General features: G+C 38.4%; 1 protein-coding gene across 1 annotated transcript in view; it reads right to left on the bottom strand.

Moving 5' to 3' along the window:
* Positions 1 to 312: 312 nt before the first annotated feature.
* LOC116475130 (contactin-associated protein-like 3) overlaps positions 313 to 16,906 on the bottom strand; it is a 261,759-nt gene continuing 245,165 nt past the window's right edge. Inside the window, exons 20-24 of the mRNA XM_058445223.1 lie at positions 16,166 to 16,299; positions 15,174 to 15,261; positions 8,137 to 8,367; positions 7,830 to 7,901; positions 313 to 4,102 (exon numbers count right to left, since the gene is read on the bottom strand). Of these exons, the coding sequence (XP_058301206.1) occupies positions 3,981 to 4,102; positions 7,830 to 7,901; positions 8,137 to 8,367; positions 15,174 to 15,261; positions 16,166 to 16,299 (647 nt within the window). The 3' untranslated portion in view covers positions 313 to 3,980. The remainder of the gene's footprint in view (positions 4,103 to 7,829; positions 7,902 to 8,136; positions 8,368 to 15,173; positions 15,262 to 16,165; positions 16,300 to 16,906) is intronic.

The raw sequence follows: 16,906 nt of genomic DNA, 5'->3' as shown, positions 1-16,906 counted from the left end.
CCAATAGAAAAGCTCTATAATTCTTAGAATTCAATTTTTTAATTAAAAAATTGGTTCCAAAAACAGTGTTTACAAATACTTTCATCTTGCCCCACACTGGCCAAGGAGGTAGTAGGTTAAACAGCCAATTCATCATGTTTTGATTTAAAATGTGTCCATATCATTCTTCCCCAACTTCAAGTATATTTTAATAGTCCATTTCTGTCACTTATATTATGGATTCAAGAATAAACTAAGCAAATGCATCATTTGTTTGCCTTCCAGTTATACATGAAGAAATTTATGTTTTATTGAAGAAAAAAGCCATCAAAATCAATTTTCCATCTGCACTCTTTTATTTGTTGCAATACTGTTTATAACAGCTAAGATTTGGAAACACCCTAAGTGTTCATCAACAGATGAATGAAGAAAATGTGGTTCACATACAAAATGGAGTACTCTTCAGCCATAAAATAGAATGAGATCCTGTCACTTGCAACAGCATGGATGGAACTGGAGGTCATTATGTTAAGTGAAATAGGCCAGGCATAGAAAGACAAACATTGCATGTTCTCATTTATTTGTGGGATCTAAAAATCAAAACAATGGAACTCATGGATATACAGAGTAGAAGGATGGTTAGTAAAGGCTGAAAAAAGTAGTAGACAGCTGAGATTATGGTGGGGCAGAGGCGGGGATAGGTTAATGGGTACAAAAAAAATAGAAAGAATGAGTAAGACTTACTATATGATAGCACAATAGGGTGACTATAGTCAATAAAAACTGAACTGCATATTTTAAAATAAAGAGTGTAATTAGGTTGTTTGTAACACAAAGGATAAATGTTGAGGGGATGGATACCCCATTCTCCATGATGTGCTTATTTCACAGTGCATGCCTGTATCAAAACATTTCATGTACTCCATAAATATATACACCTAGTATGTACACAAAAATTAAAAAATAAAAAATAATTTCCCATCAAATATTCTTTCAGAGAAGATGTGAACAAAGATCCAGAATTATTGGTCAGTCTAGGCAAACAGAATATCAAACAGCCTAATATGATTTTCTCCTCTGCTAAATAATACTGGGAAGGCAGGAAGGTGGCTTCTCTATGGATTGAAGTTAAGAGAGAGAAGTGTCAGGAGTTCAGTCCAAGCATGACAACTTATTAGTACTGTCTACTTGAAGATATTAACTCTTACAACCTTATCTTTTTCTCATCTATAAAACTGAGGGAGCAGATTAAAAAAAATCTTATATGTTAATACATGACTTATTCTACTCCATGTCTCTATTACAATGAAAGATCACACACAGTCTGGATGAAAATATGTTAAATTTACTGTGACTTTTCACAGTAATAGAGACAGAGTAATAGAGACACGGGGTAGAATATATCATGTATCAGTACTAACTACTATCAAAGATGTTACGTTTATGCCATAATAATGACTTTTAGGAAACAATGAAGATTTACAGTGATTTCCTAAGGTGAATTTGGACAAAAATATTGAGATAATACCAATCACCAGTGTCACTATTTTACAGAGATAAGCCTTCAAAGTCACATTAACAACTCTATTTTTAATATCAGAATTTTGAAGTTTTTAAGCATCAGAATCAACTTTCTCAAATGAAGAATGGTAATTATATGCTATTTTCTTTTTTAATTTGAAGACAAAATTTGGGAAATTATTATGCTTTTACTTTTATATTACAAAAGGGTGTTACTTGCAACTAGCATCTACATATCTAAATAACGTTTAGTGACTTAGTTCTCTGCAACAATAAAAAGTACTCAATTTAGATTTTAGTAAGTTGACTGTTAGATGGTTGCTCTCTGGCAGAAGTTTAAATATATACATTCACAGATATTTTTACATCTAGCAATCAGTAAATATTTATCTCTTTTTCTTGCATTTTGCATTTAACAGATGATAAATATCAAACCAAAAAAGGTCAACAAATCTTAATAATCTCAAAATATACAAGAAGGGTAAAGTAATGCATAAACCAATACAGAATACATTTGTCTGCACATTTTTGCATAAATTTTAAAAAGCATGTAATTTTGTAATTTCAATTTTATAGAGCTTTCCCTAAAATATTTTTTATTTTATTTAAAAATGAGTTTACTTTCAAATAAGAAGATTAAGTCTAAAAATCAGTACAAAAGATTGATGGTGATGATGTATCAACGCAATTTGATGCATCCGTTTTGCTATCTTGCAAAAAGTGCAGTGACCAATGGGCTGTATGTACTCTCAATACAGATGTAGTATTCTGAGAAGAGATCATTTGTTAAGAGCAGATTTAAGACAGAGAGTGTATTCATTCTTTCAAAAATAACACATATGAGAAGATGGAAATTCATTTATGTAACAGTAACACTGAATCAATATATTTTCAACTTGCCCTGATGTGGAAGAAATATACCATCTCATTAGTCCTTGGTAGGCAGTTGGTATCTGGAATATGAAGAGTGTAGCATCATTGCTTTTCTATAATTGGTTTATTGAATCCAAATGGTGGTTCCATGCATTATCAAATAACCACTGCTTCAATATTAGTCCCTGGAACTGTCTCCATAAAGTTAATTCCAGTCCTTTGCTGTCTTAGTGTGTATGTAAACCTTAATGAGACATGTTCCAGTTAATAGCACATATTCAATTTTGGGTAATCTATGGGAATTTGGCCCCAGGGTCATAAACCTGTGATCAGAATGGCAGATTTAATAAACATCATATAAATGCTAACTTTTCTTGGAGTGAACAGCCTTCAGTTTACATTCCAAAAGTGATTAGATGAGAGGATAATATACAATGATATTTATGCCTAGAGCAGTTCAAAATTTAGAAAAGGAATTAGTGATCTTCAGTTAAGCTATTTTTTTAATAAATTGAAAAGATGTTCTGTACAACATAATAGAGTCATAGGAAATCAAAAGCATATCAGTAACAACTTTAGAAGAAGAGAAATGAATGATAAAGAAAAACAGATATGACCTCTCAATATTTTGAGGAAATAAGTTTAGAATGATGTTTCATTCAGGTATTAATGATATAAATAAAGGATAACTCTGTGTAAGAAGTAGTGTTTGTATCTGGTTGTAAATTTAGTTAAAAACATAATCACAATTTATAAAAACTGTAATTACAAATTACAAAGAAAAACAGGCAGACAGTCTTGTACTGACATCCTCTTGCATCTTGTTACCTACCAATGTTCTGTTCCATTACAAAATTCAATACTAAAATTTCATAGCTAACATTCAATATTAATTTCAACATTAAAATGTATCAAAATCATTAAAAACAGTCAATTAGAAAAAGCAATACACCAAAAATAATGGTAGTATTTCCGGGCTTCTACTGCATTGTATTAACCATCACACAGGGGAACAAAAGGGCTGTGAATTTTGGGTAGGCCACTTGGCTCTGGATTCCAGGACTATGGAGATGCCAGTGAAGGTAGTCTAAGAAGCATTTCCTGTTTTATAAATATCAGCAGCGGACCAAAAAAAAGGATCCCAGATATGTTTTCAAGTAACACAAAACATTAAAGCGCAATTTTGTCTTTTATATCTGAACAAAAGTTCTGTCATTTTTAAAAAGTAAAGTAGGGCCACAGCTTTATAGTCATTTTCTCATCTAAAACCCCACAATTATTAACACAGATCAAACTGCAGTTTTGGAAGAGAGCCTTTGGACGGGGAAACTACTGAACAGTGATGAACTGCCATACCTAATTCATCGTTTGGAAATTGATGTGGAGGACTGTGTTTCACCGAGGGAGAAAGGGACCTCCCAGAGGCTCCGAGGCTGCAGGTCTTCAGCCAGGTGACAGCACTGCACCTGCTGTGTGCACCCTGATGGCAACAGCAGGGAAGTCCACAGTCATGGTGATAGAGACAGCCACAGCTGCCAATCAGAAGACTTGCTCTTTCTGGTTTTCATGGACTGTTTTGCACATCGAGCTCACTGTTTAGAGCTGTCTTAGCACTCTTCTTTTTTTGAGACTTTTGACTCATTTTCTTTGCGTAACTTTCTCTGTTGATAGATGCGTATGGCTATGGCAGTAATGCAAAGCAAAATAAATATTACCACTGCTATCACACCTAGGGAGAGAAAAGAATAAAACATCATAATTTTTTTTTTTCTTTTTAGAGAGAGGGTCTCACTCTGTCGCCCACGCTGGAGTGCAGTGGCATGATCATAGCTAACTGTAGCCTTGATCCTCCCAAGTAGCTGACACTATAGGCCCACTCCACCATTCAGCTAATTTTTTTTCCTTTTTACAATTATTCTTTGCAGAGATGGGGTGTTGCTATGTTGCCCAGGCTGGTCTCGAACTCCTGGGCTAAAGTGATCCTCTCACCTTGGCCTCCCAAATTGTTGGGATTACAGGTGTGAGTTACCGTGCCTGGCCTCAATGTCAGAGTATAAATGGTGATTTTTGCTCCAATCAGAGGCTTTGCAGACATCATTGCTTTTTAAGTTTGGTTAAAATAAACCAACCACCTACTATATTATAAATTGAAAACACCAAAACTCAGAAATGCTAAGGTCAAGTAATTTTATAACATTTAACCTACTTCTGAGGGACTATGACTTTTGGATATGGCTGTGTTAGGCTTTTTCACTACAGGTATATGATGACTGGGTTTCAGATAATGCTTTCAGATTTAAAAGAAGAAAGACATACATGTCTCTAAGACCACGTACATCCTTCAGTTAACAAGTGGGAAATTTTAAATCATTTTACAAGTGTAGAGTGTTTGCATCATCATAGATCATTACATGTTATTGTTAGTACAATGAAATGGGTACATTTTAATGAAATTGTTTTCAAATACTTTTCTGATAATATACTTTTCAAATGCAGTAGTGTCACATATATGTATTACCAAAAATATTGCAGGCATATTTATTAATTTTTTTATCTGGAATGTGGATTATTTGAAAGAGCTTGGCAAACAGTTTTAAAATATCGAAACCATTAGCAGTGCCCATGATTCTCAACTCTAGCTGCACACTAAGTCAGTAAATCAGAATAAATCAATGGAAGGCCTGAATACCAGTATCTTTATAAATCGTTTCAGGCTTTAATTCAGAGCCAGTGTGCTAAAGCATGAAGCCATGCCACAGAATGCTGTTTACTGAAGCAATCATATTAGTGACAAATGAAAGTAAAATCTATGCTAAAAGAAATAAATATGTATAAAGACAAGCTTCTGAAGGTAATCAGAATATGTCACCCCTAAATATGCCTTTTTGACAAATATTTTGAGGTAAAGGCAATTAAGAAGCAGCCAATGGAGGAAGAGCTCTCTAGATCCTCCCCTCTTTTCATCTGAAGACAGGATGTAAATTCTCTTTTACCAGAGACCATTCTTACCAGCTCAGGGATGTCAGCAGAAGAATGTACAAACACATGTACTCCACTAGTCTCTTCCCATATATTTATCTTCCCACGGTTTCTCACCTTCAGAAGCCTAAAATTCCTTTCCATTGTCCTGTCATTTCTCCACAAATGTATTGCTGAAGATGAGCCAGAGTTCTAAGCCACTGCGCTTTGAGTTTCACTGAGGTTTCTCCCACATGCTGTGGGCTGCATGTCTTAGTAAACTTGCTTGTTTTTATCTTGTTAATCAGAGGTCTGTCCCATCATTAGGAATGATGAGGAGAAATTATATTTCCTCCCCCACGCTTTTACTGCCTACATCGTACATTTAAAGTACTTCACACAAATATTAATTTATATCTTCAGCCACTCCCCATTAGAAAATGCAAACTGCCTTTGGGAAAGCCCAGGGGAAACCTTCCACAGACTCCTTTTCATCCCCTCCTTCAGCCTAAGAATTTCTCAGGGGAAGGGAACACTGCTAAGATGTTTCCCTACATTTACTCAGTCAATCTTGCCAGTGGTATTTGACCACAAGCAATACAATACAATTCCAAAGATAAGAGCTGGTTCTATGATCAACTTGCCCATTTCCTTCTCACCAAAAGCTGGGCACTAACCCTGACATTGTGTAAATGTCTGTAGGACTTGGAAACCCAGTGTGAAAATGTTCGGCATGTTGAAATTGCTTTTGCCTTGCAATGAAAAAAATCTCCTAAAAAAGGCACGATTGATTTAGGATTGGGTTTGATTTAAAATTGAACACGAAAGTATACCTTTTAGATATGCATTATTGACCACATTCCCACTGGAAACTGTTTAAAAACAGTTTTTGTTCATCAGGTCATGTATTTTTAATTTACACCTTACCGATTTCTTTTTTTTTTTTTGAGACGGAATCTCGCTCTGTCGCCCAGGCTGGAGTGCAGTGGCGCAATCTCGGCTCACTGCAAGCTCCGCCTCCTGGGTTCATGCCATTCTCCTGCCTCAGCCTCTCCGAGTAGCTGGGACTACAGGTGCCCGCCACTAGGCCCGGCTAATTTTTTGTATTTTTAGTAGAGACGGGGTTTCACCGTGGTCTCGATCTCCTGACCTCGTGATCCACCCGCCTCGGCCTCCCAAAGTGCTGGGATTACAGGCGTGAGCCACCGTGCCTGGCCTTACACCTTACTGATTTTTAAGAGAAAAAGAATTGAGAAAGTGATGGAAATGTGAATATCCTCAACTGAAATTGTCAGAACTTTATTATGTCGAAATTGTTTTCTATCATTTTGGAGGAAACAAACACAACTAGTTTACTCTTGTATGTGCTATGGAGAGTCTGCAGAATAAGAATACAATTAAGATTTCAAGAACTTGGCTGGGCGCGGTGGCTCATGCCTGTAATCCTAGCACTTTGGGAGGCCAAGGCAGGCAGATCACGAGGTCAGGAGATTGAGACCATTCTGGCTAACACGGTGAAACCCGTCTCTACTAAAAATATAAAAAATTAGCTGTGCGTGGTGGCGGGCGCCTGTAGTTTCAGCTACTCGGGAGGCTGAGGCAGGAGAATGGTGTGAACCCGGGAGGCAGAGCTTGCAGTAGGTCAAGATCGCGCCACTGCACTCCAGCCTGGGCAACATAGCGAGACTCCATCTCAAAAAACAAACAAACAAACAAAAAACTTCTTAAGTAAATGAAACAGTGTCATGGGAGTATCTAAATCATGCTATTTGTCATTGAAGAAAAGTACCATAAAGTGTGTACTCTCATAATTAGCTGTGGTTTCTATTGCTTTGAACATAATTACTTCAGGTCCGTCCAACAGTTGTCATTACCTTGACAAATATCCCACATGTCCTAGGGAATACAGCTATTTTCAAATTAATAACTTTTCATTATTAGTTTTGTAACTGTTCTTCAAAAAAAATTGTTGCAGAATTCTTACAGGCTGAGCACCCCCAGGGAAGCTGAAATCAGCAAATACTGCCTCAGAAAATCAACGAAGGCCGGGCATGGTGGCTTACGCCTGTGATCGATCTCAGCACCTTGGGAGGCTGCGGCGGGCAGATCACTTGAGGCCAGGAGTTCGAAACCAGCACAGCCAATATGGAGAAACCCTGTCTCTACCAAAACCACAACAAATTAGCCAGGCATAGTGGCACACTCCTGTAATCCTAACTATTCAGGAGGCTGAGGCAGGAGAATCGCTTGAACCTGGGAGGCAGAGGTTGCAGTGAGAGGAGATCTCACCACTGCACTCCAGTCTGGGTGACAGCATGAGACTCTTGTCTCAAATAGAAAAAAAACAAAGAACAAAAAACAACAACCAACTGCAATGCATAGCACCCCTCTGACCTCACCATTGAGTGTTGATTCTTACGTATATTTCCCATTGTGCTAAGTAATGGCATCATTATCTAAAGAGATGACAAGCACCAGGTCATTCAGGGCTTTGTTACCTCCGATGACAGCAGAGTCTCTTCTGTCTGCATTAACCAAGGGCTCTCCCTCATCCGCTGGTCCAGAACGACCTACAACAGGGAAAGGGAGAATGATGTTTATTAGCTTGATTTAATCACGCCACAATTTACACATAGCCAACTTTTGTCAATTAAAAGTGAATTAAAATAAGAACATCACAAAAATGTATTTTAAAAAAGGAAAAAAAGAAGGATGACAGGGACGGAGAAAAGAAGACTTTTGAGAAATTCACAAACATTTGAGAGAGGCGCAGTTTCAGGTGCGCTGGGGTGGAGGGCCACATACCTGCGCCCCCCGCGAGTCGGGGAGCCAGTTCCCGCGCCGGGGAGCCGGACGCCGCCCCCTCCGCGCAGCGGGCCATAGGGGCCACGTGGCCGCGGACGGTGACCCGGGAGGGGCCGCTGGGGCGCAGCGCCGCCTTCAGGGGAGCAGCGCGGCCGAAGCGCACCGCCGAGAGGCAGCCAGTGAAGCCACTCGCCGCCGCCCGCCTTGTGTCCGGGTCCGCACCGGCAGCCTCTGAGGACAGAAGGGGGACACACAGTTAGGGCGCAGCGGCGGAAATGGCGCAGGGACACCCCGCATCTGCAAGACAGCGACCCTCGAAAGTCCCTCCGAACCCCTCGTTCCTTCACTCCAGGAGAGGTCACCCTGAATCTTTACCTGTCTGGCAACTATTTCCATTGTTAACAGATTTGTTCAAGTGCAGATGGCTGGCTCTCTACAAGTAACAGAGCTTCATAGGAAAGCAGTTACATGACATAAATTTCAGAAATCCTCTGCCATTTAATTTTTAAAATAGAGCATTAAAATAAAATTTTAATGGGACTCAGCCAATAATCTGGAGGATTACAGAAAAACGACTTGGAGGAGGGCAGAGCTCTGGAAATCCTTTCTGGTTTCGTTTATTACATCATATTATAGTTGCTATTTTGTATGATGACTTTCATATTATCTTAATAAACTATCTTTTGTCATCGGATAATATCCCTTTTTAAGATTCGATTATATTCCAATCTTAAATTCAACCTTAACTGAAAGTAGTGCTGCATTTCTCACATTTATCAGCTGTTGCCTGCTAGTTCTTGGCATGCCCCTTCATTTTCAATACTGTAAGAGCATTTAACTGTTATTTTTAAACCTAGTTTGACAGAATTTAGTCCATTCGTCTTTAGAGTAATAACCACTATATCTGATTTTATTCTTTTTTATCTTACACTATTTATTTCACATTATTTCATCTTTTTTTCCTTTTATTTTGCTGGTTTAATCAGTTTCCTTCTTATTTCCTGCTTTCCCTTCTGTGAGTTTGAGAGCTCAACTTCCCTAGCCCTCACGATCAAAATCGTTCCTTCACACCGTTATATGAAAACAAGATCCTCTTTTTCCAACTTTCCCCCACTCCCAACAGTGAGAGGAGCGATTGCATGGTTCTTTCTCCTCCCCCTCCCTCGCATGCCACCGCGGGGTTCCCCACAACAGTTCTTCCCTAATGAGAGGCTTGGGAAATTTTTCTTTTTCTTCTCTCACTTTTCCCTTTTTACTCTTCTTTGGTTTTACTCTAGATGGTTTTACATTTAGATCCTGACCAGAATGACAATTTCTCTTACGTTATATTTTTCTATGATGTTTCCAGTTCAAGAATCTTTACATAAGGTATTTTTTCCAAGAAAGAACTTTGACAGGATGGACAAAGATTCTCCCCACAACCAGATAGATGTTGGTCAGGCTACTCTAAGTTCTCTGCTCAACCAGCCTGACCTTCGGTCTTTCATCGTCCAGCTTAGCAAGAGTCCTGCCAATTTGGGTTTAACCCAAATCTCCCACCCTCAATATCTGATCACCCTCAATATCTAATCACCTTTCTCATCAGTCTCACCACCCCACAGGTGATGTCTGACAACCCTGGCCTGGCATCACCAGGAATCCTGGTAAGTCAGTTTAGCAAGAATTACTCTCCCATTTTGCAGTTTTCCACTCAGACACCCCACCCCAGCCTCTCTGCTCCTGGTATGAATCCACACTTTTCCTTGTTGTATTTGAAGTTGAGCTCAATCTCTTTCCCCGACTGCAAAGTCCCATTCCAGTAATTCCTATACCTATTGCCATAGTCCTGAATAAGGTCTGCTACACCATCTTAACACGAGTATTTTTATCTTTTGACATGATACAAGACGGGTTTACATTAAATAATTGTAGTTTAGAGAAGAATCATATAACTTTAGGGCAGACTTTTTTTTTTTTTTTTTTGAGATGGAGTCTCGCTCTGTCCCCAGGCTGGAGTGCTGTTCGCTCTGTCCCCAGGCTGGAGTGCTGCAGTGGCGTGATCTCGGCTCACTGCAACCTCTGCCTCCGGGGTACAGGTGATTCTTCTGCCTCAGCCCACAAGTAGCTGGGACTGCAGGCATGCACCACCACACCCAGCTAATTTTTTTGTGTATTTTTAGTAGAGATGGGGTTTCACCATGTTGGCCAGGATGGTCTCGATATCTTGACCTTGTGATCTGCCCACCTCGGCCTCCCAAAGTGTCAGGATTACAGGCGTGAGCCACCGCACCCGGCCAGACTTCTCTTTAAAACCCTGAATAAAAACCTTGAACAACTGTTTAATTTGGAGCTGATGAAACAGAGTAGAACTTTCTTACATCTTTAATAAATGACTTAATTAGAAAATGATCACCATATATACTTTTTTTAAGCTGGAAAATCTGAAAGAAAGGAGTTTCTTTGCCCACTCTGAAGTGTACCTGGCAATCACACCACAATCCAGGAAGAAACTCGTGATTCTGTACTCCCAGGTTTTAGCCAGCACTGCTATTTATTGTTTATCAGTTAACCAATATTCAGTAGAACTCAACTCTTACTGTGGTGACATGTAGATACAGTTTCCTCTCTATTACCTTGACATGGCAACATGGTCAAAACCCTTCACTTTTGCTTCCCTTACCTGAATAGCTCTAATCAAAAATGTATGGTGACCTGTCTGCCTCCCTTTCTGGGCTTTCTCAACTATGGGGTCCTCCGCCCAGCCCCCTTCCAATTCTCTATTCTCTTCCATCAAAGCCTGCTCCTGAGTAAATTCATGTTTGCACAAATTTCTGATCATGGCTTTTGATAACACTTTCAGGGGCATGTGTATTTTGGCAGAAGAGTCAAAAGAATGGATCTCTAATACAATATTTGAAATATTGGCACTTTAAGTTGTGGGAAAAAAAATTTGATACAGGGTTGTCTTCCCAGCCCACTGAAGTCATGCCAAATAGACAGATGTCTATCCTTAAAAAAGGGTGCCACTTGATTGAACTAAAGGAGAAAACGACTAGATAAGTGGACAGTCTTCTACACTGCAATATGGTAGACACTAGCCATATGTAACCATTGAGATTCAAATCAGGCCAGGCGCGGTGGCTCACGCCTGTAATCCCAGCACTTTGGGAGGCCGAGGCGGGCAGATCACGAGGTCAGGAGATCAAGACCATCCTGACTAACACGGTGAAACCCCGTGTCTACTAAAAAAAAAAAAAAAAAATTAGCCGGGCATGGTCGTGGGTGCCTGTAGTCCTAGCTAATTGGGAGGCTGAGGCAGGAGAATGGTGTGAACCCAGGAGGCAAAGCTTGCAGTGAGCCGAGATCATGCCACTGCACTCCAGCCTGGATGACAGAGTGAGACTCCATCTCAAAAAAAAAAAATAAAAATAAAAAGAAATTCAAATCAATTAAAATTAAATAAAATGTAAAATTTTGCCCCTCAGTTACACTAGCCACATTTCTAGGGCTTAAAAACACATTTATCTCAAGTGTGTCTGGGGACTACCACATAAGACAGCACAGACTTTACACGTTTTCATCATCACAGAAAGTTCTATTGGACAGCAGTAGTTTTGTTGACTTATACTTTCAAAGACCTCAAGACATCTGTGATGGCCACTGAATCCTGGTTAATGGACCAAGTTAGAACAATCTTAGAATATTCTATTGAAGAGAATATTGAAGATAACTTAGTGCAGCCTCCTCATTTTACCAATAAAGAGGGACTAATTGATATAATCATTGCTCTTTCTTGGAAAAAAAACCCCATAAAATCTCTTATCATGACTTTTTAGAGTTTTGGGGTGTTTTTATTCTGTAATGTTGAAAGAGGCAATCCACCATCGGCTCTGAGTGTCTCCTCATGCTTTGCTGGGTTTGCCAAGAAGTGGCAAGATGCTGACAGCACTTTACTCAGGCCACTTCTCAAGGCTCTAATTGAAGCAAGCAACATTGAGGGATGAGGTCATGACCCCCTCCAGGACAAAGAACAGACTTGCTTACGGCTTGTTACAAAATCAGTGGATTCCCCAAACTCAGTGTTCCTCTGCTGCAGTGCAAACCTGGCCACAGGTGCAGCCTTCATCTGCACCCATCACTGCCCCATAAGGCTTGAGGGCCAAGGGAAAACAACGCAAATGAGCTGCTGCTCACAAGACTTGCCGTGCCATGAGTAATAGGGTCCTTTGTCTGTGTACCAGGACAGCATCCACAAAACAGTTAAAAGCTGTTAACTTCCTAGCTCGTAAGTCAGGTAAAATCAAATACCAGACCCAACATAAAACATTTCTTCTAAATGAGACAAACACCATAGCATAGCATAAAATACATAGGTTGATGAATTTTAAATGTTAAAACTGTATGTCTTATGTGACATCTCCTTACAAAATTTAAAAGGCAATTTCCAGAAATATTTAATTACCAAAACTATTTGGCATTCTTACATATCTAGAGCTCTATTTGAAATATAGTTGTTCAGCGGGTTTTCTTTTCTTCAGCCCAGAATGTATACCTCCTAAGGTATATAAGCTCAGCTGTATTCATATGTAACTGTTTACAGGCTAATATTTTTACTTTTTGGGAGCAGACAAAAAGGCATCTTACATCTTTGCACTGTTTTTTAAATATATATATATGTAATTTTTATGATAGTGTTTAAGGGGCCGGGCACAGTGGCTCACGCCTGTAATCCCAGCACTTTGGGAGGCCGAGGCAGGTGGATCACGAGGTCAGGAATTCGAGACCAGCCTGACCAACATGGTGAAACCCCATCTCTACTAAAAATACAAAAATTAGCCAGGCATGGTGGCGCACACCTGTAATCCCAGCTACTCAGGAGGGGAGGCAGGAGAATTGTGTGAACCTGGGAGGCGGAGGTTGCAGTGAGCCGAGATTGCACCACTGCACTCCAGCCTGGGTGACAGAGTGATACTCATCTCAAAAATGTTTAAATACACATGCACATATACACACACAAAGCAAAACAGAAAGAATACCAATAATACCAAAGTATCTAAAAACAAATCTTAATTTATGATAGATCACCTTTACTGAATTATAAAGTATTTTAGGTGTTCACATTCTTTAAGACTACCTCTTGGATAAAATTCAAAGCTATATAGAAAATTCAAAATCTAAAAAGTTTCCATTTAAATAGGTTTACTCTGAATTGATCTTGTGATAATCAATCTGAATGGTCTTCATTCACTAAGACTACTCAGAAATAGCAAAATCATATTGAGGTGCTCACAAACAGCATCTTAATTATGATGGATTTTGGGCCTTTTTTTCTAAGGCATTGTTAGGGTGCATAACAATAAATTAGGCTGGATATGAGCATTATTTTATTAGAATTGCTCATATATTAGCCTATGTACCTATTAACATGTGAGTGTAGTGAGGGTGGGTAGGTATAGTGTTTCTCCCATTCAGAGGCTCAGTGCTTAATAAACTGTTCATAGTAGATGCTCACCACATTTTTTTTTTTGAGACAGAGTCTTGCTCTGTCGCCCAGGATGGAGTGCAGTGGCGCAATCTCTGCTCACTGCAAGCTCCGCCTCCTGGGTTCATGTCATTCTCCTGCCTTAGCCTCCCGAGTAGCTGGGACTACAGGTGCCTGCCATCACACCCGGTTAATTTTTTTGTATTTTTAGTAGAGATGGGGTTTCACTGTGTTAGCCAGTATGGTTTCGATCTCCTGACCTTATGATCCACCCGCCCTGGCCTCCCAAAGTGCTGGGATTACAGGCATGAGCCACCGCGCCTGGCCACTCACCAAATATTTTTAAATGAAGGGATGAATCAAAGATTTACAGAGACTCAAGAGAAATATATTGATAACTTTGTACAGAGTGTTTTGGGTAACTTTCTTTGTAAAATTAGTGGCTTCTCTATTAGCCCACTTGTTGGTCTATTTTACTGTAAGTTAAGGAAAGCACTTCCTATATAATTCCAAATTTAAAGATAAAATTGTAGTTTTGGTATAATTACTAAATGATGTGAGTGGCAAAAAATATATAGCAGAACCAATCCTAAAATACAGTTGTTCAAAGTATAAAGTGTTTTATTAATCTTTGATGATGATCTCTACCTCCAAGGACAGGCAAAATGAATATTTATAATTTTCTGGGATCAATTGCTTCTGAGTATATACTTCATTGCTGAATTTGAATGTAGATTTTTATACCATAAGTTACATGCCTTTGAATATACCATCCTTGAATGAAAACATTAACACCTTCAATTCCATGTTCTCCTTTATTTGGAAGGAAACAAAGATGTCTATAATAAATATTATTCTACTTTTTGATCCTCTTAATATTAAAGTGTAGTTCATTTTCTTAATTGATTTACATAAGATGGGTTTTTTAAAAAAAAGATTATTTTCCTCAGTTCCTTTATTAAATGTAAAGCTAACTGTGCTTTTACAACAGGTTATGATAGACAATATGATAGACAATTACTGTAACTTTCTACCTTGCATAATAGATATTTATGAATATGCCTCCCCATTCCTGTTAGATACTAAAGTCAAAAAGGATGGAAACAACAGGCAAAGCAGGGCTTGAGAGAGAATTAAAACTCTATTCATTTGCTGTAATAAGATTCACAGTTTTTTCTCTTGTGTTCAACTCAAACGTAGTTTTATCATTAAGTGATGGTCTCCGGAGTTGATGTTGATTAATACATACATAATCTGTGAACTTTGTGTCAGCTTTGATAACATTTCCCTTTTCAAGAAGGGTTAGAAGAATACCGTGATTCATAATGCATGATTGCCAAGTGAGAGGTTAAGTGTGGAGGTATTTTTCCAGGAACGCCCTTGCACATCTCACAGGCAGCACTTACTCATGATTATATGTACACTCAGGCAAGAGTACAGTTTGCACCCTGATTGTCACTCACTGTGAAATTATTATTCAAGTAAGACAAGGAGCTTCTTTCAGCATGATGAATGCTTCCAGAGCTTGTGACATGACACTTAGGTTTTTTGGGAAAAAGCTCTTTCTTCTACTTACCTAAAACCTTTCCCAATATGAGAGATTTGACGGCATTGAATTCTGTCCCTGAGGACAAGATGACTTGTTTCTTTGCACTCTGGTTAACCTATTAGATGTCCCATGAGAAGCAAACATCAACAGAAAGTACAATTTTAATGATAAGGAAGCAAAGGAAGATGAGGAAAGGAAAGATGAAAATAAATCGCTTGTAAGTACCACTACAAAAGTTTAAGAAGCCACTTTCAAATAATTAATCATTCAGAAGGGGAAGCTATTTTATAAGCAATTCCTGTGATGCCATCAGCTACCACTCTATCCATGATCTACCCACTTGCTGACTTTACTCTTCTTCATAATGGAAGGATCTCTAATTGGCAGAATCCATGAAAAAGATGGAATTGGCTGTTTAAAACTTAAATACGTACTCATTCTGTAGAGAAAATCTGAAACATAAAACCAAGCATTGTTGTTCTCTATACAGATTAAAAGTATATTTTCCGTCCAATGCTGACGACAATGTGTAATTTACCACCTCTGTTGTGACTCAGGTCTATTTTCTTACTTATTCCCATTTTAATGACGATATTGTGTGCTTTTAAACCATGTTTTTAAGTTGCTAAAGTATTTGTTCTTTTATAATCAGAATAAGGCAAGTTCCCAATGCAATATCAATGAATAGATTCCACCAGTAGTCACTATGGTAAACTAGAGAATATTCCCCTACTGAGTAAAGTAAAACAAATAAAGATATTTTGATATTTTAAATAGTAAAATGTTAATAATACCTTTGACAGAATTACATTGCTAAACAAACAAAACAAAGCAATGCAGAATAAACAACCACCTCCTCTCCCCCAGATCCCAGCCATATTTGGCTTCTTCTTCTTGACTTACAGAAGAGCAGCATTGAATGTGTTGCTCTTCTATTAATATTTATTATCAAATTTTTGCATTAGATTATTTGTTCTCAAAATAATGAGTTAGTTTGACTTTTGCATTTGTGGGATTACCTCTACCATGACCGCAGCTGCTTCTCTGTTAATCTTCACTTGGTGAAGTTGCCCATCAGCCATGTTTTTAAAATCAAAGGTAAATGCATCAGGATTTTGATGTCTATCTAGCTTGTACCTAATCTGCAAACTTCCTAAAAAGAAAAATAAATGGCATTTAAAATTAAAGTGGTATTTTTTAAAACTCTTGATACAGATTCTACAGCACTTTTATTATTATTTACTTATAGCACTTTTGAATCTATTTAGCATAAATTTAGATGCACCCAATAGTCATCCTTCCTGGAACAGTGATTACTTAAGTGCTATTCCAGTGCCAGACTCTGAGTCCAATGATGCTATTTTAAAAGTCAAGACTAAATGTGTTGTTAATAAGCAGTCTCCCCAAACCTTTCATTTAAAAATGAAAAGGTTTAAATTATGCATATGAACTCAGAACTCAGATCTAAATTCATTATGACTTTGATATTTATTTTATGAAATGAAACTCCATGCAATATTGTATCAACATTCAGTTCCTGCACATCACACTCCGGAGACTGTTGTGGGGTGGGAGGAGGGGGGAGGGACAGCATTAGGAGATATACCTAATGCTAAATGACGAGTTAATGGGTGCAGCACACCAACATGGCACATGGATACATATGTAACAAACCTGCACATTGTGCACATGTACCCTAAAACCTAAAGTATAATAATAAAAAAAATAAAAAATAAAAAAAGACTCATTTCAATGTTTTA

The sequence above is a fragment of the Hylobates moloch genome, unplaced genomic scaffold (genome assembly GCF_009828535.3).
Source record: "Hylobates moloch isolate HMO894 unplaced genomic scaffold, HMol_V3 SCAFFOLD_10, whole genome shotgun sequence".
In the NCBI taxonomy this organism is placed as follows: Eukaryota; Metazoa; Chordata; class Mammalia; order Primates; family Hylobatidae; genus Hylobates; species Hylobates moloch.
The sequence above is the reverse complement of the archived record's forward strand: the minus strand, read 5'-3'. Positions and strand labels throughout refer to the sequence as shown.